This window comes from Marmota marmota, unplaced genomic scaffold, assembly GCF_001458135.2.
Source record: "Marmota marmota marmota unplaced genomic scaffold, marMar, whole genome shotgun sequence".
NCBI lineage: Eukaryota > Metazoa > Chordata > Mammalia > Rodentia > Sciuridae > Marmota > Marmota marmota.
The window spans coordinates 22,141,626-22,169,163 of record NW_025999842.1 but is presented as its reverse complement, the minus strand read 5'-3'; the positions used below and the strand labels follow the sequence as shown (position 1 = coordinate 22,169,163).

The 27,538-nt window shown below is 31.5% G+C and overlaps 1 protein-coding gene across 3 annotated transcripts in view; it reads right to left on the bottom strand.

Annotated features, from left to right (window-relative positions):
* Positions 1-27,538, bottom strand: part of Grik2 (glutamate ionotropic receptor kainate type subunit 2) — a 664,662-nt gene that overhangs the window by 17,583 nt on the left and 619,541 nt on the right. For all 3 annotated transcript variants that reach the window (XM_015499657.2, XM_015499664.2, XM_015499670.2), the window contains one exon: positions 24,749-24,974. In XM_015499657.2, coding sequence (XP_015355143.1) covers positions 24,749-24,974 — 226 coding nt within the window. The remainder of the gene's footprint in view (positions 1-24,748; positions 24,975-27,538) is intronic.

Here is a 27,538-nt window from a genome sequence, read left to right as displayed (position 1 = left end):
GTTACCAAAATACCATGTGATAAGGTAAAAAGAGTTCCAGTTTGCATAAGAAGAAAAAGAAAGAGAAAGAGAGACATATGTTTATTCCAAGGAAACCTTTTGATGTTATATGCATAAGACATGAAGCTCAAACTGAGCTATCCAAGGAGGTATAGAGGTTGTTTTGAGCGACCTACTGTGACAGTATGTGGATGGAGAAATAAAAATGACTGAATGTACTTATGCAGAATTTCCTCAATTATAAAATTTTTGACTCCAAAAGTCCCTAAATGTTGAATTTTGATCAAATAATTTCATGTAAAATTGTGATTTTATAAGAATTTCTTCCAAGATATTTATTAAAATTTCCTAGAATAAACTGTGATTATTATAAATAATAGAAACAAATCTCAGCAAAGATTTCAGAGGTAAATTTAGATGATTCATCTCTCCCTGCCTCCCTCCCTCTTTCCCTTCCTTCCTCTTTTTGCCCCTCCCTAATGGTTTCTATTCTCCTGCCCTTCCTTGTCTTAGTCTCTTCACTCCTCCCATCCTTTCTTTTCCTTTTATTTCCTTCCCCCAATGTCTTCTTTTCCCTTCCTACCCCTGCTCTCCTCTCCTCCTATCTTTCTTCCCCTTCTTTCCACCCTCTATCCTTTCCTTTCTACCATTCTAAGTGCCTCACTTGTAGAATGCAGCACACATGTAAGTCATAGTTAATTTTAAAGTCTAAGTCTGACATACACAATTTATTGATTTGCTCAAGTATGCTGCCGTTTTAATTCTCTGTGCTAATGTACAGTTATATACAAATATCTCCCTTATTTCAGTATATCCAGATATCATAAAAAAATATGGTAAATGCAATCCATATTAATCTTAATTCTGGCAAAGACTTATTCATCGGTAAACAGTTTTTATTTCTGGATGCACAGTAAATTATCTAATACCCTATCAGATTTAATGAAATATGCTGAAATCATATTATTCCAAGCCTGGTAATTTTCCACCCATCAGGCCAAAAGATTCATTACTTCCAGATCAAGGTTTTATATGGTTTAACCCATTAAAACAATATTTCCAAAACTGGATTTATCATAATCTTCTTTTTTGGGAAAGGTGCCACTGTTTCATATTTAAATAATTTCTTAAACAAAGAATCTTAAATTATTCTCCATAACATGTATATCTTTGCATCTATCTGAGGCAAAAACAGCAAAAAATAAAAATAAAAAATAAAATTTGCTTATAACTTTTTAATTTATTTTCAGAGGAACAATTTTTCCCCAAGTCTTTTAGTGCCCACAACAATATTTTTCTTTAAAACCTCAATTGTACTGTTTTAGAAACAATAATTAACACTTATTGTGATCCACTGCCTTAGGTAAAAATAAACTACATTTATGACATAGGTTCAGTCAGGAAGAAGATGTTCCTTTTTAGCTCTTTCTGCCTCTCCCTGTATATGAATTCCTTTGTTCTGAATTTTATCCATTATGATAGCAAAGTTGTCAACTTGCATCTTCATCTATTGTTCCAAGTTTCATGAAACATCATCTCATGAGAATTCATAGCACATTGAGTTTTCCACACCTGGTTTTCAAGTCCCTGAAAGATTATTTGGGGGGGGGGCAAGAGCTGTAAGAATTATTTAAATATATATGTATGCCAAAATTGGTTAAACCAATTTTTGAAAGAAAATACAAAATATGTAGTTTTGTTCTAATAGAACCCAAATTTTTAAAAATTTTGTTAAAAGACTAAGGAACTCTTAGTATTTCTTATTTTCATAATGACAAATACTCTGTTTACTTCCTGAAGGACTTCAGTTTTCTTTATTTTAAATTTTTTATTTGTTCAAATCTCATGATTATATTATGTGCTGAGCATGATTCAGAAGTAACCATAGGTTACTATTTGCTTTTTGTGGGTTTAAAATAATTTTTGAATGTGCCATTAATATTCATTTTTTAGTATTATATGTAGTAATTGCCCCAAGATATTGCAAATCTCTGAAACATACTAATTTATATACTCCTGGTTATATAATCATAGCATAATCTTTAAATATATAGCATTCCAGAGACATGCCTCAAAGAACTTTAATAATGCCTTAATTATTCCTCTTCTTTAAAAGAATTTAGCCTGATAAGTGTTTTCAAGACATATACCCCAAAATATGATTTTCTTCAAATGTTCACTAAGACCAGACTCGCTGTCAGTGGTGGTAAGAAACAATCCATTATCCACTTTAGACCATTCAGTGTCAGCATGATGCCTATCACATAGTAAGTATTCAGTATGTTTTTGAATGAAATGACATGAAATTTTGATGCATTCAAGAAATGGTCAATTATAACACAAATAAGCTTATTTAACACTTCTAGTATTGGCCACTTAGAGTAAGTTGGGATGGCAAGCATGTTTATAAATTCTTATACTAACTTGAATAATCAGGGGATTCCTTTGTCAGTGTCTTGATAAGTAAAAGTTCTGCAACCACAAATGGTATGAAGTTTTTTTATAGAATCATGAACAATTTTTTTAAGGTACTGGGAATTGAACCCAAGGGTATTCAACCACTGAGTTATATCCCTATCACTTTTTATTTTGAGACAGGATCTCACCAAGTTGCCAAGAACTTGAGCTTGTGATCTTTCTGTCTCAAATTCACAAATCACTAGTACTATAAGCATGTACGACTACACCCAGCTATAATTATCAACTTTGATACTTAAGTGATAGTTCTACTGGCAGTATTACATTTTATCAAATGACTCCCTACTTCTTATGCTGAAATGAATACTAGTTGCCCTAAAGGCAAAACAGATGCTTAGTTCTTTCAGAGATTTATCTTTTCTATCAATGCATGACAAAATCTTCTAAGAAAGTTGGAATCACACTACATTTTCTTAGTTTTAGATATATTTTATGATCCCTCAGGAGATAGTACTCCCTTTTAAGAACTGCTAAATGTTTTATTTAAATTTCAGATTGAATTTTATATCACTATATTTCCATTTTGATGTTTTACCCAGTCAATAATGCTGTTTTACAATATTATAACACTTTAGCTCTTTTTTTTGAGAATTTGTTTTTAAAAATAATTTTGGTGGCTGTTTAATATGTATTATTCCAAAAGGATGTAAATTCTCTGAGGACTGAGGTTTTATCTGATTTTATAATATTACATCTGGCACACTAAGCAATTTTTTGTGAACAAATGCATATGTAAGGTAATATTAATTACTTAACCATTTGTCAACATCCAAATCCGTGCAAATGAAAGTTTGTCTCAAGTGTAGCAGATGTTAATTTTGGACACCCAACAGCCATCTAAACTGCAGCCCCTAACTCTTCCAAGAAGCTTAGTCTAAGCTTTTAAAAGTTTGGGTAATTGGAGATTCAAGATGGTAGATTAGAAGAAGTCTGCATTTCCAATTATTCTGTTGCTTGGGATTCAAGCAGCTGGAGTAATTGCTTCTCAGCAAGGTGGGTGAAAAAGGGATTTCACTGAAATTCAATATTGGACAGAGTCTTGGAAATTTGGATTCATTGAACAAAGAACAAGAGAGAATACGTAGAAGCCAAGTTGTTTGTGGCAGCAACATTGGTGCTAATTCATGGCAGAGAGGAGGGACCATATAAAGAGAAACACAAAGCACATATTTGACATTGAAAAATCTGTAGATCAGAAAAGTAAGTTGGAATTAGCTGATTCAGTGTCTACACAGTGAACTGGTATTTGAAAGGGATCTGGATTTCTCAATTGGCATATGGAAAAGTGAAGCCAGGACCACCTTAGGAGGACATGATGGAAGATTTGCTGCAGGAGCCCCAGAGATCACAGTAAACATTGCCATACTGTCCTAACAAGCAATAACATGTTGTCTAAGGTATACCCAGCAGAACATGAGTAACACAGGCACAGAGAAAGTTATTACCAGGGGTATTCACATCAGAAAAATGAAGAGAAGTACATTGTATTTTCTCTTTGAGACTGGCAGCTCACATGGCCAGATGAAGAGGTTCAGAAACTGAATAGGCCAGTGTGAATACACTCAGGGACTAAGCCTGGAAAGGATATATCTGTGGGAAGCAGAGTAAGTGAGACCTGTGAAGGGCTGACTCCCCTGCCCATGAGAAAAATTATTGCAAAGCTTCTGAGATCTACAGCAGAGATCAGGACCTGCCTAGCCTTAGAGGTATATTGATCTAATCTGTCCAGAGCAGGTACCACCCAACTAAATCCTGAATGGAGCTAAGCCACAGTCACTGAAGCATCCCTCTTAGAATTCCACAGCAGCAACATCCTAGGAGTGCATCAATCTGGTCTGTCTGGGCAAAACTCCAACAAACAGTCCCTTAGAATGTCCCATTTCATTCTACCTAACACTGGTGAGAAGGAAAGTTGAGAGCTATGATATTTGAGGCCACAAAGCAACTCTTAGCATATACAAATATATATATGTATATATACGTATTATATATATAATACATCTTATGTGAACATAATAGAATAAAATTAGAACACTACACTACAATAAAATTAGAGATTGAACAATACACTTTTTAAAAGTTGTAGATGGACACAATGCATTTATTTTGTTTACTATTTTTATGTGGTGTTGAGGATTGAACCCAGTACCTCACATGTGTGAGATAAGTGTGCTACAGAGACACAACCCCAGCCCCTGAACAATCCAATTTTGAATGATGAATGCATGATACAAAAAAATCAGGGTAGACATTTAAAAATTCTTTTAGTCAAATGAGAATAGTGGTACTTCATCCCTGAACCTTTGGTACACTATAAGGCAGTTCTGACAGGAAAGTTTGTGGCTATGAGTGCCAACATAAAAAAATCAGAAAGAATCCAACTAAACAACCAAATGATGCATTTCAACATCCTTGAAAAACAAGAACAAACGAATTCAAAAGACAGTGGAAAGAAGGAAATAATTAAGGTATTTGATGAAATTGATAAAATTAAGAAGACAAAAACACAAAGAGTGATTCTTTGACCATATAAGCGAGACTGATAAACCCTTAGTAAAACTAACCAGAAGGTAAAAAGATAAGACTTACACTAATAAAATTAGAGATGAAAAAGGTAAATCACTGCAGACTTCACAGCAATTCAGAGGATAATTAGGGATTATTTTAAAAATTACTTTCCAATAAATGGAAAAATCTAGGGTAAGTGGATACATTTCTATACACAAAGAACCTACCATATTTGAATCAAAAGCACTTAGAAAAGGTAAACACACCAATATCGAACAATGAGATAGAAGCAGAAATAAAAAGTATTCCAAGGAAGAAAAACCAAGCACCAGATGGATCTTAGCTGAATTCTATAAGACCTTTAATAAAGAATTAATGCAAAAGTTCTTCAAATTATTTCATGTAATAGAATAGAATGGAATATTTCCAAGTTTTTCCTATGAAGCCAGTATTCCACTTACATCAAAACCATTTAAGGACACATTAAGAAAAGAAAACTATAGATCTCTGATGGGATGTTAGATGCAAAAGGATAAATCACCATAGAAATGACAGAAATGCAAAGGATCATTAGAGACTACTTTGAAAATTTAGATGTAAAAGTCCTTAATAAGATATTAGCAAATTATTTTTTACAAGATATTAAGAAGATTGCATATCATGACAAAGTTGGTTTTACTTCAGGGATGCAAGGATCGTTTAACTTACACAAGAAAATAAGCCAAATTTATCACACAAATAAAATTAATAACAAAAATCTCATGGTCATCTCAAAAGATGCAGAGAAAGCCTTCAACAAATGTCACCATCTATTCATAAAAAAAGAACTAAAATAAATAGGGATAGAACTAATCTACCTCAAGATCATGAAGGCTATATATGACAAACCCAGCAACATAGTGAATGATGAAAAACTGGAAATATTTCCTTTAAAATCTGGAACAATACAAGTTATTCATTCTCACCATTTCTGTTTAAAATAGTAGTAAACTTTCTACTCGAGCAATTATGGAAGAGAGGGGATTTAAAGAGATTAAAAGGTGGGGTAGACAGAGAAGAGGGGAGGAGAGGGGAGGGGAGGAGAGGGGGGATAGTAGAGGATAGGAAGGGCAGCAGAATACAACAGACACTAGTATGGCAGTATGTAAAAAGTGGATTGTAACTGATGTGAATCTGCAATATGTATACAGGGTAAAAATGGGAGTTCAAAACCCACTTGAATCAAATGTATGAAATGTGATATGTCAAGAGCTTTGTAATGTTTTGAACAACTAATAATAAATAAATAAATAAGAATAAAGAGATTAAAAGAAGAAAGGAAGAAATCAAATTAGCACTGTTTACAGATGTTATGATCCTATACTTAGAAGATCCAAAAAAGTTCCACCAGAAGACTGCTAGAGATAAAAAACAAATTCAGCAAAGTGACAGTTTACAAAATCGACTTGCACAAGTCAATAACATTTTTATATGTAATGAATCCACTGAGAATGAAATCAGGAAAAACAATTTCATTCACAATAGCCTTAAGAAAAACAAATAACCCTAAAAATAAATTTAACCAGAAGGGGAAGATCTTTGAAAATCTTAGAATATTGAAGAATAAAATTTAAGAAGATGCAAGAAGAAAAGACATCCCATGTTCATGGACATGTAGAAGAACTATTGTTAAAAAGCCATAATGCCAAAAGCAGTATACAGGTTCCAAGCAACCCCCTACCAATGACATTCTTTACAGAACTACAAAAAACATTCCCAAATTCACTTGAAATTATAAAAGATCCAGAATAGCTAAGACAATTCTAAGCCAAGGAAGCAATGCTAGAGGTATCACCATCCATACCTTACTTCAAATTATGCTATGGAGGTATAGTAACAAAAACTTTATAATACTTCCATAAAAACAGACACAACAGACTATTGGAACAGAGTACAAGACAGAGACAAACCCACACAGATACAATCATCTGATCCTTGGCAAATGTGTCAAAAACATACATTGAAGAAAAGACAACCTTTTAACCAAATAATTCTGGGAAAATGTATTATCCTTAAAAATGAAAAAAAAAATGATTGTATATTCTTATCTCTCACCCTGCACAAAAGTCAACTCAAATGAATCAAGGACCTAGAAATTAGATCAGAAATGATGCAACTACTAGAAAAAAAGATAAAGTCAACACTTCAACACATAGGCTAAAGCAACAACTTTCTCAATAGTATTCCTAAAACTCAGAAAATAGTGCCAAGAGTTAATAATTAGAATTACATCAAATTTAAAGGCTTCTTCACTGTAAAGGAAACAAGAATGTGAAGAGAAAACCTATAGGATGTAAAGAAACCTTTACTTGCTACTCTTCTGATAGAGAATTAATATACAGAATTCATAAAAAACACCAAAAGAAAAAAAAAACAATTAATAAATGGACAAGTAAACTAAACAAAAACTTCTCAAAAGGAGAAATACAAATGGCCAACACATATATGAAAAATTTTCAACATAATTAGCAGTTAGGGAAATGTAAATCCAACTATATTGAGATTTCATCTTGCTCCATTCAGAATGGCATCTATCAAGAATACAAACAATAACAAATTATAATAAGAGGATGTGAGAGAAAAGGAACACTTTTACACTGTTATGATAATAAATTAGTACAACTACTAGGGGAATCAGTTTGGATATTCCTCAAAAGACTGGGGATGGAGTAACCATGTGACCCAGATATAACACTGTTGGGTATTTATCCTGAAGAATTAAAATAATAATACTATAGCAGGGCATGCATATCCATGTTTATGGAAGCATAATTCACAATTTCCAAAACATGGGATTAGCCTAGGTACTCATCAATGAAGGAATAGAAAAAGAAAATGTGGTACATATAGACAATGGAGCTTTATTCAGCCATAAAAAAGAATCAACTTTTGTCATTTGTAGGAAAATGTGCAGAACTTGAGAAAATTATAGTAAATGAAATAAGCCAAATTCAGAAAATCAAGAATCATGTATTTTCTCTCATATGGGGCTGCTAGAGGAATAAAAGGAGAAAATTAGAAGAAAGGTTAGAACAGAACTCATGAAAATGAAGGAAGATCAGTAGAGTGAGGGAATGGTATAAAGTGAGTAAGGAGAGAAAGGGAAAATACTGGAGAATGGTTCAAATTATATTGTAATATTGTGTGCATTAATGATCATGTAACAATGAATCCCACCATTATGTGCAACTATAATGAACCAATAAAAAATATGGAAAAAATAAAATACTACACACCGAAAAAACCTACATGACCTACACACTTACAATCTTATCTTAAGCAATTTGAATGTATCAGGTTTTGAACTCAAACTTTATCTAAATATTTATCTAATATATATATATATATAATTATATGTAATAATTTTAATCTATTTTAAAGGAAGCAATTACTATATTTAGCAACTGAGCACTTCATGGGCCCATTAATAGCTTAATTTAGATAGCTGTTAGATGGGTGAGGATTTATTCTTATCACTCCTTGTATTTTCTTTTGGAAGTAAACAATCTAACACATAAAAAGAGTATAAGAAATTAATGAAAAATAATAAAAAGATGAATTAGATCTTGAAAATTGTCAGTTCACATGAGTTAAATTACAGAACACTAAGCATTAAAAAAATGTGAGTCACTCTCCAAGCTACCTAATAATCTTTCTGTAATCTTTTTGTGGTGTTAATTTTATATTTTTCTTAAGTTTTTGCAGTGGTGTTCTGGGTCTGTAGTATAAAATCCCATTTCCTAAATATATATAAAATCCTCGTCTTCAAACTATCTTCAGTCTTGTTTCCTGAATTTATCCTTTTCTTCTTACATCCAGTATTCCAGCAATATCAAGTAGCTGTATTTTGTTTTCTTTTCCTATAGTGATACCCTTTCATATATTCTCTGATTTTTCTGACAGAACTTCCTAAATCCAAACTGATGTCTGCATATCTTTCCTCATCTGTACTCACTTTTTTTGTGGCTGCCATGAAGATGTATAGAATCTTTCTTTGACACCACAAAACACTGCAGATATTTTAATACAGCATTTAGAATATAGTACTCTAATGCCATTTTCATATTTCTTTCCCTACCAGATGATGGTGTGAGTTTCCTAAGGATAAAGATTATGTCTGAGTCATTGTTTTATCTCTTCTGTCTCCCTCTTAATTACTACATACAAAAATATTACTCAGTGCATGTGCTAGATACTAAGTATACAATGGTGAACAACATAACCATGAGTTATGATGAATTAAAAAGCTTCTAGAGATTGTAGTGCAAAAGAGAACACACAAGTTGAATGAGATTTTACTAATATAAGAAGCATTGTAAAAGAGAACAAAGAATTATAGGACTATATGAAAAATGAAATGACCTTAGTCTTAAAAATAGGTATATAAAGAGAGTATATTTCAAAATAGATTTGGTAGTAATAACTCTTATTTTTCTTTGGTTAACTTTTGCCTATTTTTTCTGTTTCTTTTCCACCCATACCTGTTCCTGGTTTAGAAAAGTACATTTAGCAAAGAAAATAATAATGATAGTATCTAAAATTCATTTCTTCTAGATAAAGAGAAAATAAATAGCTTCAAAATATCAAGGTTCATGGTATAATATAGACAAATATAAATGCTACATCCATTCATGTTTATAACACTGAAAAATCTAGGGATAGAAGGACCATACCTGAACATTGTAAAAGCTATGTTTTATAAACCCACAGTTAACAACATTCTAAAAGAAGAAAAACTGAAAGCATTCCCTCAGAAAACAGGAATAAGACAGGGGTGCACACTTTCAGCACTTCTATTCACCATAGTCCCTGAAACTCTAGCCAGAGCAATTAGATTAAAGAAAAATAAAATAAAATAAAGGGATACAAATAGTAATAGAAGAATTCAAATTATCTTGGTTTGCCTATGACATAATTTTATATTTAGAAGGCCCAAAAAACTCCACCAGTAAACTGCTAGAACTCATAAACAAATTCAGCAAAGTAGCAGAATATAAAACTAACACCCACAAGTCAATTGCATTTCAATATTCCAATGATGAATCAGCTGAAAGAGAAATTACGAAAAGCAGCCCACTCACAGTAGCTTAAAAATTCTTAAAAATAAATCTAACAAAAGAGGTGAAGGATCTGTACAATGAAAACCACAAAACACTAAAGAAAGTAATTGATGAAGACATTAAATGATAGAAAGACCTCCCACATTCTTGGATAGGCAGAATTAATACCACCAAAATGGTCAAATTACTAAAAGTGCTATACAGATTCAATGCAATTCCTCTAAAAATTCCAATGATGTTCTTCATAAGAGTAAAAAAAGCTATCATAAAATTCATTTGGAAAAAAAAAAAGAGGCCCAGAATAGCGAAAGCAATCCTAAGTATGAAAAATGAAGCAGGAGGCATCACAATACCAGACTATCATGCTAAGTGAAAAAGCCAATACTGAAAAAGAAAGACCAAATGTTCTCTCTGATATGTGGATGCTAACACACACAATAAGAGGGGATGTTGCACCGGGAAAAAGAAAGTTCAGTAAATTAGACAAAGGAGAATAAAAGGAAGGATGGGGATAAGAATAGTAAAGACAGCAGAATGAATCTAATATAATTTTCCTATGTGTAGGTATATATATATAACAAAGTGAATCCCACCATTGAGTACACCTGCAAGAATGGGGTCCTAATTATAATAAAATATATTCCATGCTTATTTTATCAAAATGAATTCAACTGTCATGTATAACTAGAAAGAACCAATAAAGAATGTTACTGTTTGTGTAGAAATGAGAGAAATCAGGTCAAGAATATTAGAAGAATTAAAAGACAAGATAGAAGAAAATAAACCCAAAAGATGTATCTGATAAAGGACTGTTATTCAAGATATGCAAAGAATCCATTTTCTTAAAACTAAATGGCAAATTAAAAATCCTAATTAAAAATTGAAAAAAAATCAGACACCTTAAAAAAGAAGACATACAAATGTCAAGGAAGCATATAAAATTTTCCACATTACACGTTTCAAAACAATGAAATAGTACTCACATCTATTAGAATATCCAATATTCACAACACTAACAACACCAAATTCTAGGGAGAATGTGGTAACCAGAAATTTTCATTTACTACAGATGGGAGAGCAAACATAATGTAGTTGTTTGGAAGGCAGTCTGGCAGATCTTTATGAAACTAAAGATACTCCTACCATATGATTCAGTCATCATGACCCTTGGTATTTACCCAAAAAATTAAAAACATATCCATACAAAAACATGGACATAGATATGTATAGAAGCTTTATTCACAATTGCTAAAACTTGGAATCAACTAATATATTCTTTAGTAAGTGAGGGTAAAAATAAAATTGGTTCCTCATGACAGTGGAATATTATTCACCACTTTAATTAATTTATCAAGCCATAAAAGCACTTGAAGGAAACTTAAACATATATATATATTACAACATGAAGTAATTCCAAATGAAAATGCTACATACTGCATGACTACAACTTTGTGACATTCTGGAAAAAGCAAAACTATGAGTAGAGTAAAGTCACTTGTGGTTTCCAGGGATTTCATGGAGGAGAAAGGATGAATAGACAAAACACAGGGGATTTTTAAGCAGTGAAACTGCTTTGAATGATGTTACAGTTGGTGAATGCTTGTCTATACTCTAGTTCGAAACTATAGAATGCACATCAAGCATCAACTGTAATGTATACTATTCATTTGGTAATAACGTGCTGATGCAAGTTCATCAACTACAATAAATGCACTATGCTAGTGAGATATGCTAAGGTATGAGACAACTTATGCATGTGTTGGAGTGGAGAGTATATGGATAACTAGTAAGAACCAATAAAGAATGTTACTGTTTGGTAGAAATGAGAGAAAACAGGTCAAAAATATCAGAAGAATTGAAAGACAAGATGGAAGCAAATCTCTGTATCTTCCACTCAGTTTGGCTTTGTATGTAAAAAGTGCTCTAATAATAAAACCTATTGTTAAAAATGGGGTAGAGACTATGTGTGATTAAAGCAAATACATGAAAATATTAAATGTACTGGCCACCAAGAATAGTGTAGATATAATAAACTTTAAATACCTACATTTCAAATCAATAACTGACTTAATTTGGATAGAAGTTATGCTTTGTCCTCTATAGCAAATGTCAAAATATAATGGATTTATAACCTCCATTAAAAATAACGTGATACTTTGTACTTGAACAAATATTTGTAAAATACTCAGAAAAATATTCAATTATCTAAGAACACAAAGAGAAATGTTATGGTGTAAATATGTAGAGTACATATCTTAGTTGCCCTTGATTCATATTTCAAATATTTTCTGATATGTAAAAGAAAATAGAGGACAAATGTTATCGTTTCATAGTAAAAAAAACTCACTATTTTCACTGTTTCTGACATATTTCATATATATTATTTAAAAGGGACTGGTGAAATACAGTTATTGTTATATTTTTTTCTGAGCATTATTTCATGAAACTCTGGCACTACATATGAAAATAGAAATGTTTGTATCTTATAAACCCTACCTCCTTCAGAATTCTGGAATTTGTATAATGATTATGTAATAGTACCAGGTGTTGATATGGCAACAATGGTTTCTTATTATATTTTTGTTGCAAATAAATATTAATTACTAAATTATGAATGCTGAACAGTTCTCAATAAATCATCAGATTAAACCCAAAAATTTGAAGAGAACATTTTTTTCAAGAGAATGTTCAGTATTTTTCTAAAGAGAGAGAGAGAGAGAGAGAGAGAGAGAGACAGAGACAGAGAGAGAACCTTTTTTTTTGTTTGTTTGTTTTTTTTGTAGATGGACACAATACAATGCCTTTATTTTTTTTGTGTGGTACTGAGAATTGAACCTGGGTCCCGCCTGCGCTAAGCGAGCGCTCTACCACTGAGCTACAATCCCAGCCCTAAATGCTCAATATTTTTTAAAATTTATTTTTGCTTTTTTAAATTGAAAGATAAAATAGTATGGATTTATGGTGTAGTTGATAGTCTGAAATATATATATGTTATGGAAAGCCTAAATCTAGCTAATTAACATATGCATTATATCACATAGTTATCATTTTTTGTGGTGAGAACATTTTGCATTCAAACTTAGCATTTTCTAAATACAAATAACTTAAAGAACACTAATGGATCTTTTCAATTATTAGAGAGCCCTTCTTTAAGATGATCCTTTGAAATTATTTTTCTTAAATTTTTCTTTATCTATTTTTTTCCTTGATAGATAAAATAATATGTGTTTATCATGAACAACATAATGTTTTGAAGCATACAAACATTGTGGATGATTGAACTTTTTCTAAGAGTACATATGTTCTGACCTAAATTCTATAAATACAATGAACTTAATTCTTAGCACAACCCAAAATGTAATCATGATTAGGCCTATTTACAGATGAGGACACAGTGTTACAAGGACATTCACTGACTTTACCTCATATATTAGGACACACAGGAGAAATTAGGATTTGCATGTAAGTCTTCTAACCATAAAGGCTCATTCACTGTGTAACATGCTAAGAATATGCTTGTCACATGAAGGGCCAGCAAATACAAGGCATTTGTCTTTGACATATAGTACTCATAGATTTCATCCCTATACCTTGACTAACATTTTTCTAATAAAAGTGATTCATTGATTTTAGCCTTACAAACCCAGGAAATGACTGCCTGGCACAGTCAGACAGCGGCTAACTAATTTCAAATGAAATTTAAATTCATGTTCTTAAACTAATCAGTACAAAACACTAAATGAATTAAATGATTCAGTCTGTGCATATAAAATCTATCAAAACTAACTCTTTTATGAGAATTACCCATTTCTGCATTATTTGGGTAACATTTGGTCATCATTTACAATATTAATGAAGGCTGCTCACACTGGTGCTCACAATTTATCAAATTCCCTCTGGAAGGTTCCTAGATTCTAGCATGCAGAGTCTGTTGATAATATCTGTGGAGCAGGCATAACTTACTGAGACTCTCATCTGTTTTCATGACATGTAATCTAGACTTTAACAAATATGCCAGGAATGCCCAGCTTCTACAGGTGTAATTTGAGTTTTTTTATTTAATTCATTTTCTGAAAATTATTGGATCTCAAATTTATCCTTGCAAAATTACTTCAGTAATATTAAAATTATGCTGTTTATGCAAAGAAAAAATAGAATGCGTTTTAATGGAGGATTGACCTGTAGAAAGATGAATAATTTCCATCAATTTTTGTGCATTATGTTAAGCTAATGAAGACAAATGTATTCATTCATTTTAGTAAAGCTGAAAAACTGAAGGCCAGCAATTTTATGCATCCATAATGATGAATATTACAGTACTTATTATATGATGAATTGGGAATTCTAGAAATGGATGGTGAGCAAAACAGGGAAAAACATGCTTCTCATACAGATTCCTTTTCTATAAACACTGGCATCTGCTTTGAACAAACAATATACCTCCCTGGTACCTATTCTACATCTCTTACTTCATCAAATAATGAGAAATAAAGTAGTGGATCCAATGTATTTAACATTAAAAAACAGAAATGAAAGAAAAAAATCCTTTTATTTTTTTTCGCATGTCAAAGCAGTACATTTTCACCAAAAAAAAATCAATGATATAATCCATTATTATCTTTTTTACTTCAGACTGAATGTGGGTAAGACAATATTATGGCTTAAAATTTCCATGAAAATTATTAATAAGATTAAAATGATTAATTATTTAATAATTATTAAAGCTGTTTTTCATTGATAAATAGAAAATTATTTTAAAACATTCACTTGTAAAGGCAACATTAAATTAAATTATTAGAGTACACTCCAATATTTACAATTAAATTAGGAAATATGATAAAAATTAAAGGTATATAACAGTTTCATGTGTGATAAAATTGTCTTTTCATTTAGTTTTAAAGGATTTTGTAAATAGCCTGTTCATCTTCATATCTGTGATATGATTAATTTATTTTGAGTTTTCTTCAGAAAAATACTTTTTTATTGATTGTGAAATAATTGTACATTAACTATTTAGAATTTATAAGTGATTTAATTGTACAAAAAAATGCAAACAACTGAGATGGTAGAAAATTCTAATACCATCAACAATCTGCACAGACAGGAGCACAATTCTCTATATCCCTGTCTCTGTGGCCACACACATGGCGTGCTATTAAGTTGTGAGTGAAGTAACAAATGAAAGAAACATGGCACTAGCTCATTGCTGAAAATAGAAATAGCAATAAGACCCTTCAGTCAGTTTACAGTATTTCTATCAAACTGAACAAAGGGAAGCAAAATAATACCAATGGGTCCTAGAGGATTTTGTTTTTAAAAAACTGCTGCTTTCCTACCAGTTCATGGTCTGCTGAGTTTGCCTTGTCCTCAAAGTGTAATATACACTCAATCTTCAAAAAAGAGAAACCAAGAAGGTTTTCAGTACACACAGTCAGGAGCTAGGTGAGGCAGCCAAAAATTCCATTAAGTAGAAATGTTCCCTGTCCAGATAAATAGATTATCACCTGTGGTGAATTAAGAGGCAAGACTAGAAGAGCTCACACATTTTAAATATTCCTTAATGAAGCAGTTGTGATTTGTTTTGCCTTTATGTTATCCACAAGTTTTTTCAAACATGATTTTGAATGGAATAAGAAGTTTGGTTAGCTTATTATGAATAAAATTACATACAACTTTAAAAATCCACCATATAGTTGATACCACATTAAAATAATATTGCTGCTGTCAGGAAAACCCTGTAAGGGATTTAATGTCACCCAAACTTAATTAAACCAGCTTATGCTTATTTAGCATTTGCCTTCACAATATTGTTGATTGTTCCACTAAGGTATTTTTATGTAAACAGAGCTTCCCTAATTAAATAGCTTCTATCTGAGTCATTCAGCTATTTCACAACACACTTTGGGCAGTAATCATCACACTTGGTGATGAATGGTGATGGCAGGCCCCTAAATGAATCACACAAGAGGAGTCCTGGCAGGCTAGCAAGAAGATGCCTGGATTTGGTAAAAAAAAAAAAAAAAGAAAGAAAGAAAAAAGAAAAAAAAGAAAGGAAGGGAGGAAAGAACATGGATGATTTTAAAGCTTGTTTTTGATTTCTCACTTCAAAAGATTCACTGTACTGTATTTTAATTTACTTCACTGAACCACATATGCTTCCATGACAATATCTCAATATCTAAGCAGTGATAAAAGCAAAGAAAATGAAACTCCTCCCTTTGATCACACTGATAATATTAGTGAAAGTAAAATTTTCATCAAGTATTATAACTTCTGAAGAAACAAAATTTAAAATTCAAGATTCAGAAATTCAAAATTTTGGGGAATTTCTGGCACTAATCTAAATTTTCCATAACCTGACCTCATAGTTCTCTCTTCTGAGTATATTTATCTCATTAGCTCCTGCTTAGTAAAGAGTAAGAGCCTCAAATATTTTTTTTTTCACATCCTAAATACATTCCATGTTTGGTTTTATTTCTAAAAAAAAAAAATAGAGAAAAATTTTAAACTAATTAAATACAACCTGTTAATAATATTTAATATGATTGGGAAATGATAACATAAATGGCAGATTTTAATGCTTCTTGAAATATTATGGGAAGTCAAAATGTCATTCAAATACTATAGTTTTATTTCATGTTTTTGAAGACTAAATTAATATTAAGTGATTTTTGAAGCCATATTTTTAGAAATGTGAAATAGAAAATCATAAATTACTGCCTGAAACTTTTTTTTTCTCTAACATAAATAAGGGAGAGAAGTATAAAATGTTTGTTTCTAGATCATACTACTTTGATAAAGTCATATGAGCAAGGACTCACACATAATGAAAAGAGTCTAAAAATCCATTTTGATTTCATATTCTGCTTAGAAATAGCATATAATTCACTGAAGTTAAGAATTTAATGTTATCAAATAAAAAGGAAGAAAATAAGTTATCTGAAAACAGAAAAAATATATTTCCATTATTGTAAATGAATGATTTCAATATTTATTTATTTGATCTTAAAATATTGTTTCATTAACAATTAGGACTAAGGCAAATTATATATTAAATGCAATAAAGACTTTTTAGTAGTAACAAAATAATTTATAAAATCAAAATCAATGTTATTTGACAATGAAAATAAATAAGAATGAACGCAGCTGGGCACAGTGGTACACACCATAATCCCAGGAGCTTAGGAGGCTGAGGCAGGAGCATCATGAGTTCAAAGCTAGCCTCAGCAATTTAGCAAAGGCCTAAGCTACTTAGTGAGACCATGTCTCAAAAGAAAAATATTTTATGAAAGAGGTAAAAGACCTCTACAGTGAAAATTACAACACACTAAGGAAAGAAATTAAAGAAGACCTTAGAAGATGGAAAGATCTACCTTGTTCTTGGATAGGCAGAATTAATAATGTCAAAATGACTGTACTACCAAAAACACTACACAGAGTCAATGTAATCCCAATCAAAATCCCAATGACATTCCTCATAGAAATAGAAAAAGCAATCATGAAAGTCATCTTGAAAAATAAGAGACCCAGAATAGCCAAAGCAATCCTTAGCAAGAAGGGTGAAGTTGGTGGCATTATTAAACTCTACTACAGAGCAATAGTGACAAAAACAGCATGGTATTGGCACCAAAATAGATCAGGAGACCAATGGTACAGAATAGAGGACACAGAGACTAACCCACACAACTACAGTTATCTTATATTAGACAAAAGCACCAAAAACATACATTGGAGAAAAGATAGCCTCTTCAACAAATGGTGTTATGAAAACTGGAAATCCACATGTAACAAAATGAAATTAAACCTCTATCTCTCACCATACACAAAACTCAACACAAAGTAGGCCCAAATCTCCATCATGTCAGATTAGGCCCCAACTTCCTTAATAAGATTCCTATAGCACAAGCATTCAAATCAAAGAATTAATAAATGTGATGGGTTCAAACTAAAAAGCTTCTTCTTAGCAAAGGAAACAATCAGTGAGGTGAATAGAGAGCCTACTTCTTTGGAGCAAATTTTTACCACAAGCACATCAGAGCACTAATCTCTAGGATATATAAAGCACTCAAAAACATTAACACCAGAAAACCAAATAACCCAATCAATAAATGGGCCAAGGAACTGAACAGACACTTCTCAGAAGAGGATATACAATCAAGCAACAAATATATGAAAAAATATTCAACATCCCTAGCATTTAGAGAAATGCAAATCAAAACTACTCTAAGATTTCATATGACTCCAGTCAGAATCGCAGCTATCAAGAATAATGTTATCAAGTAAAAAGGAAGAAGACAAATTATCTGAAAACAGAAATAAAAATATATTTCCATTATTATAAGTGAATGATGTGTTGAACAAGTGTTGGCAAGGATGTGGGGAAAAAAGCACATTCTTACATTGCTGGTGGGACTGCAAATTGATACAGCCAATCTGGAAAGCAGTATGGAGAGTCCTTGGAAAACTTGGAATGGAATCCCCATTTAACCCAGCTATCCCAGTCCTCGGCTTATACCCAAAGGACTTAAAGATAGCATACTACAGAGACAGAGCCACATCAATGTTTATAGCAGCACAATTCACAATAGCTAAACTGTGGAACCAACCTAGAGGTCCTTCAGTAGAAGAATGGAAAGGGAAACTTTGGTATATATAAACAGTGGAACATTACTCAGCAATAAAAATACTTGGCATATGCAGGTAAATGAATGGAGCTGGAGAATATAATGCTGAGTGAAATAAGTCATTCCCAAAAAACAAAGGCCAAATGTTTTCTTTGATATGAGGATGCTGACTCACAATGGTAATGGGGGTCAGGGAGGAGCAGGAGAGGAATGGAGGAACTTTAGATAGGGCAAAGGGGAGGGAGGGGAAGACAGGAGGCAAGGGGGTAGGAATGATGGTGGAAGGAGATAGACATCATAACCCTAAGTACATGTATGGAGACACGAATGGTGTGAAAATACTTTGTGTACACTCAGTGACTTGAAAAATTGTGCTCTATATTTGTAATATGAAATAAATTGCATTCTATCACCATGTATAACAAATTAGAATAAGTCAATAATTTAATAATAAAAAGAAAAACATTTTAAAAGGACTGGGGATGTGGCTCAGTATGCAAATATTCTTCTTGATCATAATTGTCATGTCAAAATATTATTCTAATCTTTTCAATTTTTAATATGCTTTATACTGAAATTCCAGCAAGTTGCTTATGAAAGAAGTTTATCCATGAGCTGTTATCTAATTTTTAAAAATTTATTTTAAAGAAAATATTAATATACTACATATCACACTACAGTAATCAATATGATGCAAAAAGTGATCTCACCTAGAACTATAATTCAAACTGATTTCTAGAATTGTTCTCATATAAGTGACCTTGCCACTGTCAATGAATATATTTTATAATAATTAACTTGTCTTCAGCAGGGCAGTCAAGAATTAACAGATAAAGAGTAAATTATCTACATCCTCACACTTTAGAATTCTCTTGGTCTTGTGTCTATAAGATAAGCTTAAAGTTAGAAGAAATAGATATTACATATACTGTAACTAGTATTTCCTCCAATTAAAAAAGTTACATTAAAATATTTATGTATACATCGATATTTTTAACTGCTTCAGATTTTATTTACTAAAATAAGTTTACACTTCTTAATGTGTCAGGAATAGGGAGTTCTTAAAAATTATTGATTGTATGGCTCCAACAAATTATAATAGAGGACTCCCTCAGAACTGAATTCATCATTTATATTTCTTTTTGAAATAGTCTTCACATTTAAAACATCCTAGAGAGTTTTTGAGATTTTTATTAATGTATTATTTTTACTTACTTTTGGCAAGCATTCCCTCAGAGCAAGACAATATGATAGCATCCTGGTATGTTGGCATACTGCATTCACATATAAGAACGAAAAGAGATGAAACACTCAAGTCTAAGATTTCATCTTAGGTATAAGTCAAAATTCTTTACTTGAGAAATTTTGATGAGTGCTATTATATACTTCTAAGTAGTGAAAATATCTGAGATACATGCAAATGTTCTCACACATACTCCTTGAATCTTACTCTCCTTACTAAATTTATTTTTGAATTTTCGAATAATTGAGTATTGCAATCAAACTGAATTACTCAAGTTTCTTTGATGAGGTCATCACATTTAATAGTGTAATATGCCATGTTTAACTAAAAGTAGTTTATTTCCTCTGTTTATAAATCTTGTTGCAGTACCATATTTCCAGACGTGATATTTGTTCATACAGCAAATAATGATTGAGGACCACAGAGTGTGGCTATTTATAAAACAATGGCAACACCACTCCTCACAGATATAATGAGGCTGGGAATGTAGACCAGTGACAGAATTCTTACCTTGCAAACACCAAGCCTGGAGTTCAATCCAGAAGGAGGAGGAGAAGGAGAAGAAGAATCCATTACAATATAACTTGGGAAATTATTCTAAGTTTAGCATTTAAAGGGTCTTCTGATAGTACAACTCTATTATTTTACTAGTTAAAGAAAAGGAACCTAGTTGGGTGTAATGGAGTAGGTGTCTAGGCCTAACTACTCTGGTAGCTGAAGGAGAGGATCACTGGAGCCAAGGAGTTCAGGGCATCCTAAGGAACAAAGGGAGAATGAGTCTTCTTTTAAAACAAAAGGAACGTAGAATTCAAAAATTTTAAGTGACTTTTCCAAGAAGACAATGACAAATCTAAATCCAGAATATCAGAAGTGCAAAAATTCTCAATAAAATTCTGGTAAATAGCTTTCAAAAACATATTAAAAAGAGTGCATCATGATCAAGCGGGGTTCATCCCAGGGGTGCAAGTTTGGTTTAACATAAGGAAATCAATAAATGTAATTCATCACTTCAATAGACTTAAAGATAAAAGTCATATGATCATTTAAATAGATGCAGAAAAAGCATTTGATAAAATACAACACCCTCTCATGTTCAGAACACGAGAAAAACTATCTATGCTAAGCCCATGGCCAACTAACATTATTCTAAATGGAGGTAAATTGGAAAATTGGAGGCATTCCCTCTAAGAACTAGAACAAGACAGGGAAGCCCTCTCTCACCACTCCTATTCAACATAGTCCTTGAAATTCTAGTCAAGAGAAATTAGACAGAGAAAATAAATTAAAGGAATTCAAATAGGAAAAGAAAAACTCAAACTATCACTATTTGCTGAGGACACGATTCTATCATAGAGGATACAAGAAACTCCACCAGAAAACATCTAGAATTAATAAATGAATTCAGCAAAGTAGCATGATATAAAATCAACACCCATAAATCAAACACATTTCTATATATCAGTGATGAACCTTCAGAAAGAGAAGTTAGGAAAACTTCCCCATTCACAATAGCCTCAAAATAAATAAATAAATTAATTAAATACTCGAGAATCAATCTAACTAAAGAGGTGAAAAACCTATACAATGAAAACTAAAGAGCATTAAAGAAAGTCATTGGAGAAGACTTTAGAGGATGAAATATCAGAATACTGAATGGTACGCAGTGATACTACTAGCACATTCCAAGACTCCTGAGTACGCACTAACAAATATGTTGCACATCACAAATTCCAAATAAATAATATAGTAACTTAAAATTTCTGAGCTTACTATATAATTTTTACTCAAGGAAAGGACTTTTCTAGACCTAACTATGGAGAATGCCACAGTTTGAATACTCCATGAACACACAATGGGGCCAATAATTCTCAATAAGGATTTAATTTAGCACATAAAAATAACTTCCTCAAACTATAATTGTGAGAAATCTATAAATTTTTATGTCAACATATATTAAAATTAATTGTCATACTTTTAAATTAATATTTAAACCTAGCATAACAAGGACACATCTTTGGGATGTCTTTCTCCACCACACAAAAAAGGAATAATTTTCATTGAGAATTAAATCACTATCATATTGTCAATTATCACCTTGCACTAGCTAGTCGAAATATGTTAAAGATAAAATAGTCCTCCTTCAAAATGTATTTCATAATTTAAAGTTCTAAACAATTGTTGGTAAACTCTTATTGAACTTCAAATTAGTATATAAGTATTTCTTATTCTTTCATAAACATTGCATTATATTTGAAAATTAAATGGGAAAATTCCCATAATAATGTTGAACTCCCAGTACATGGGGCCTCAGATACACTTGCATGTTTGGCAATAGGAAGTCAAGACTTATTTTTCATGGCTGCTTTTTTGTTTGTTTGTTGTTGTTTTGTTTGTTTCTTCGTTTTTGTACTAGGGATTGAACCCAGGGGCACTTAATCACTGAGCCATATTCTCAGCCCTTTTTATTCTTAATTTTTTTCTATCTTGAGACAGGGTCTTGCTAAGCTGCATGAGGCCTCACTAAATTGCTGAAGATGGCTTTGAACTTGCAATAGTCCTGCCTCAGCCTCCTGAACCCCTGGGATTACCAGTATGTACTGCCATGCCTAGTATTTTTTTTTTTTCCTTAAGTGACTGTGCAATCACTTTTGAATCCTGAAGACATCTGTAGTATTACATGAATTAGTGTCTTGAAATTTTCTCAGGTCCATTTCATACTACTTTGAGCCATAATGAATTTCAGAAGAATTAATATTAATTTTTTTTGGTGAGGTCAATATGGTGCAATTTTTGGACCTCCAGGCATTTAAAGGTTATTATAAAAGATCCTAAAGGAGCAAAGATATGGATAATATTTTAAATTTGGAGATTTATTATAAAATGATATTTTGATAAATCTTTGAGCAACTTTCTATTCTGCATATCTGCTGATTCAAGTGAAAGAAACTTTTCCAAATTAAAAGTAATAAAATTATGAGTGAAGATATACCAAAAAATGGCTAAAATACTTACATAAACATACAATAATTTATTTTTAAAAAGCCATCAAAAACTTGTAGAAGCTAGAGCTTAAAAATATGTTATTCACTTCTTGTGATAGGCTAATGAGTATGTGTTTTCCTTTTTCTTTCAAAAAAACACTGATGAAATTAAAATATGCTGAACATTATATTTTGGTTTTGTACAATGAGTTTCTTGTTGATGCTGTAACAAATTAACCATAAACTTAGTTGCTTAAAACAAAACACATTGTATCATTTCACAGTTACGGAGGTCAGAAATATTAAAATTGATGTCTCTGTAGGGCTATGTTCTTTCTATGTCATCTGGGAAAAAAAACTGCTTCCTTGCCTTTTCCAAATTCTAAAGATCAACTGCATTCTTGACTTATGGCACCCTGTTCAAGGTCAACAGTAGGCATTTTATCTATTATATTTCCTCTGCCTCTCTTCTTTATCTCTTCTTCTTTTCTGTTTTTTTTTTTTTTAGTTGTTGATGGATATTTATTTATTTATTCATTTATTTTTATGTGGTACTGAGGATGGAACCCAGTACCTCACACATGCTAGGTAAGCACTCTACCACTGTGCTGCAACTCCAGCCCTCTCTTCTTTTATAATCACATGTAACTGAGACTCTACACTCCTGACTACCTCTTATAAGGAATCTTGTGATTATATTGCACCTAACTGGTTAATCAGGATGATCTCTCAATTTCAAAATCCTTAATTCAATAACAGCTACAAAGTTCTTTTACCGTTTAAGTAATATGTCCATAGGGTCTAGGGATGAGAACATGGACATCTTTGGGCAACCATTATTCTGCCTCCACATGGATACATGTACTGTAATATTGTATTTATTTACTTATTTATTTATAACAAAATATATGCTCATATATTTTATTTGGGTAGGAAAAACTTATATATGTAGACAGAGATTTATATATGTAAATATTTATATATGTTTGTAAATGTATATTTGTATATGAAAATTTGATTTTTTTTTAATGAATCAGGATCTTGCCTGGGCTGTTCTTGAACTTGTGGACTCACAACAATTCTCCTATCTCAGTCTCCTGAGTAGTTCACACATCACAGGCATGTGCCACCATACCTTACTTAAACATTTTTATTCTTTTATTTCATTTTATTATTATGAATGAAAATTACTTCATCATGTGTAACAGGGGATGTAAAAACAATTATTTTTGATGTTAAACATTCTTGGTATTTCACTGATAAAAAATCTGCTGGAAAAATGAAAAATCATACTCCATTTATGTATGATATATCAAAGTGCATAAAAGTATTGTACTGTTATGTATAACTAATTAGAACAAATATATATTTTTTAAATCTGCTATTTGAACCTTTTTTAAGTGAAACAATTAACATAGTAATTCATAAGAACCATTTTTGCCTTATTCTTTTAGTTAACTCTAAGTTAAATAGTGGTCATAAGCCTCGATTGTGAAAGAAATTGTTTCAAAAACCTTTTTTGATTCATAAAACTTTTTCAAAATGCAAGATTGAGAACAATGTGGCTACTATAACAATGTTACAGTAATAATGGCTACAGAGCATTTGGTAGGATTTATTTTTCTTATTTACTTACCATTTTGAAGCATAGGTCCAAATTGTGATGCTACTTTTATGCAGTAAAAAAATTGACAAGACACAATCAGTAAAAACAAAATTCTTCATTGCATAAGTGGAGGCCCTATTCCCCCTCACCCCCTTTTCCTAGCAGCTAAGATTAATGAAGAAAAATCAAGTGGTTGACATACAACCTACCCATGGGAGTGCCAACACCATAACCTTTGGAGTCTATGAGGCCTCCAATCTGTGTCAGGTTACAATTCCGCTGGGTAACAAACTCAATGGTTGTTGACTCCATTAGGAAAGCATAGTCAGAGGTCAGAACTCGCTGGATCCCTTCTTCGTTGCTCTTCACCAGAACAGACTGCCTCCTGCTACTCATGAAGGCCCACATTTTGTCATATGTGGAGATTTTTGATTTCTGGGGGAAAATAAAATGTACTTCAATGATAAGAAAGATACCTCTTAGTTTTCATGTGATCTTACAATATTCAGACACAAGTGACTACATTTAATTTACTCATACCACCCAATTATTATATTAACACTCACAGAAATACCTAACACCTAATAAAATCAAAATATGTATTAAAAGGTTTCTCATAGAAATTCCTCATCACATTTCCAGGTATAATAAGTATTCCTTTAACAAACACATTGAAAATGTCTTGCTATTTTAAAAATTCAAGTTGGCAAATCATAGAAGTAACAAATAAAAGAAAAAAAAGATAAATAAGTGTACTTTATGCTTGCATATTTCATGAGTATCTTATGTGTGTCATTTTATTTTTCAACATTATTATAACATCAAATTTAGAAGAGACAAAAACTGGACATGAATTGACAGTCAGACTGCAAGAATTTTTGTTTTTCACCAATCTGCTTGAGAATAACACAGATGTCACATTGACCCCCAAGGATACACAAAGGTATAGATTGAAGAGACAAGGAGAATTTCTTAGAAATAAGGTTACAAATAAGGATGACTCCATTTCCACTGAGACACAATCTGGCCACCACAGAACCTCTTTTAGTCTGCCTAAAAACAAACAAAAATCTATCACTCAGGCCTACTAACTAACTAAAAATCCCTGGACCAATAAAATTGAATAGATTTATAACCAACTGAAAATTCTCAGTAGGGCTTCGCTGGAATTTCATTATTAACGGAAAGAAATGAGTTTTGTTCAGAAGCTCTAGTAAAGCATAAACATGAAAAAGGTTAGCATCTGCTTATTGAAAGTTCAACTCTGAAAACCTATCCTCATTCAATTCTTATACAAATACAAAAAAAAAAATACTACTGATGTTATAAACACCAAGGAGATATTCATCACACTGGTTGCATTGTCCATAAAAATGTCAAACCTTTTTTGAACAAATAGGTATGCAATTATTTTCAGAGTTCAAGTGTGCTTTCATTTCTATGTGTGGAAAGTCATCAAAGTTATTTTAGCACTATAACCATGAAAAGGAAGGCACACAACAATACTCAAAAAAAATTATGCCACTATTTCAGTGATGAGATCAGAAGAAACCACTCATAATTTATTGGAAAAAATAAAGCTACAACAAGTATTTTATAACAAAATTTTAAAAAGACAGCATTAGGACTAAAAGAGGGTTAGAAAAGAAAAATATTTGCTCTTTACTGAACTCTAAAACAGGCTAAAATGAATGGCTTAACATCTGAAAGGATGCAGTTAAAGCCCCTGGCATAAGATTGACAAGAATACATGTTTGAGAAACAATGCTCTTGTGTTGCTTCAAGGAAAATAATGTGATATTGAGACTAGAAATGGCAAATATGAATAATATTAAGGTTATGATGAAATTCTTATTTAGATCATTGTGATCAATAATGAGATTTTTCAGCTTCATTTGTCTTTTCAAATTAGTATCGGAATGAAGATGATGAATATGGCTAGCACAAGTTCATTTTCTTTAGACAATGAAGTATTTTTCTCCTAATATTTTGGATTGAGTGAGGTCTAAAGGCAAAAATAAAATAAAAATTACAGCTCTGCACATTGAAAGGGTATTATATGAAGAAATAAAATGGACACAGTTTTCTATTTAGTGACTGATAGTAGATAAACAAAATTCTACAAATTATATTACACAAAAATTTTATAATTAAAGATTCACATTCATTATTTGACAATTTTTAAAGTAACATTTTCAAAGGATAATGATAGTTTGATATCATAACATGGTATCCCTGAAACCAAAGTCAGGTCAAAGTTTAAGAAAGCATATAAGTTATTTTTACCTATATTGTCTACAAAATTGCCTACTTTATCTCCTTTGTTTTGGTTATAAGAACATCAGCAACAAATGCAATTTGTTATTTTATTTTCATTTTCTGATATATTCAATCCATTGATGATATTATTGAAATAACCTGGAAGACTAGCATTTTTGTTCCAAATAAAAGGGAAACATAATGATTACAATGTCACTAATCATCAAATAGCATCAGAAGCACTGTATTGCCTAAACACCATTTACACAACATAAACAATTTAAAGAAGGTATTTAAATTATATATGGCTACATGAATGCATCCATTCTGAAATTTTTGTAGTCATGTGGAAAACACATCAAAACTTTTTAGTTCGAATGAATACCAACAAACTAGCTTCAAGTATTTTTTATTTTTGAAACATATAATCTAAAATATTAAAATTTCATTTGCAAAATAACACTTTTACAAATCATTTGTTTTTCATTTAAAATTCTTGAAATATTTTTCTAGAGAGATTTTTTTTCACTTCTCTGAGCACTTCCCAGACAGCACTATCCATACTTGTTCTTAAACTAGTAATTTCTACCTTCCATCATCTCTTCATCATCTCTTATTAATTGCTTATTTTCAAGGATCTATTGTCTATAATTTTTGTAGTTTGTTTTATCGTCCTTCCTGTCTGAAGAAGATATATATATATATATATATATATATATATATATATATATATATATATA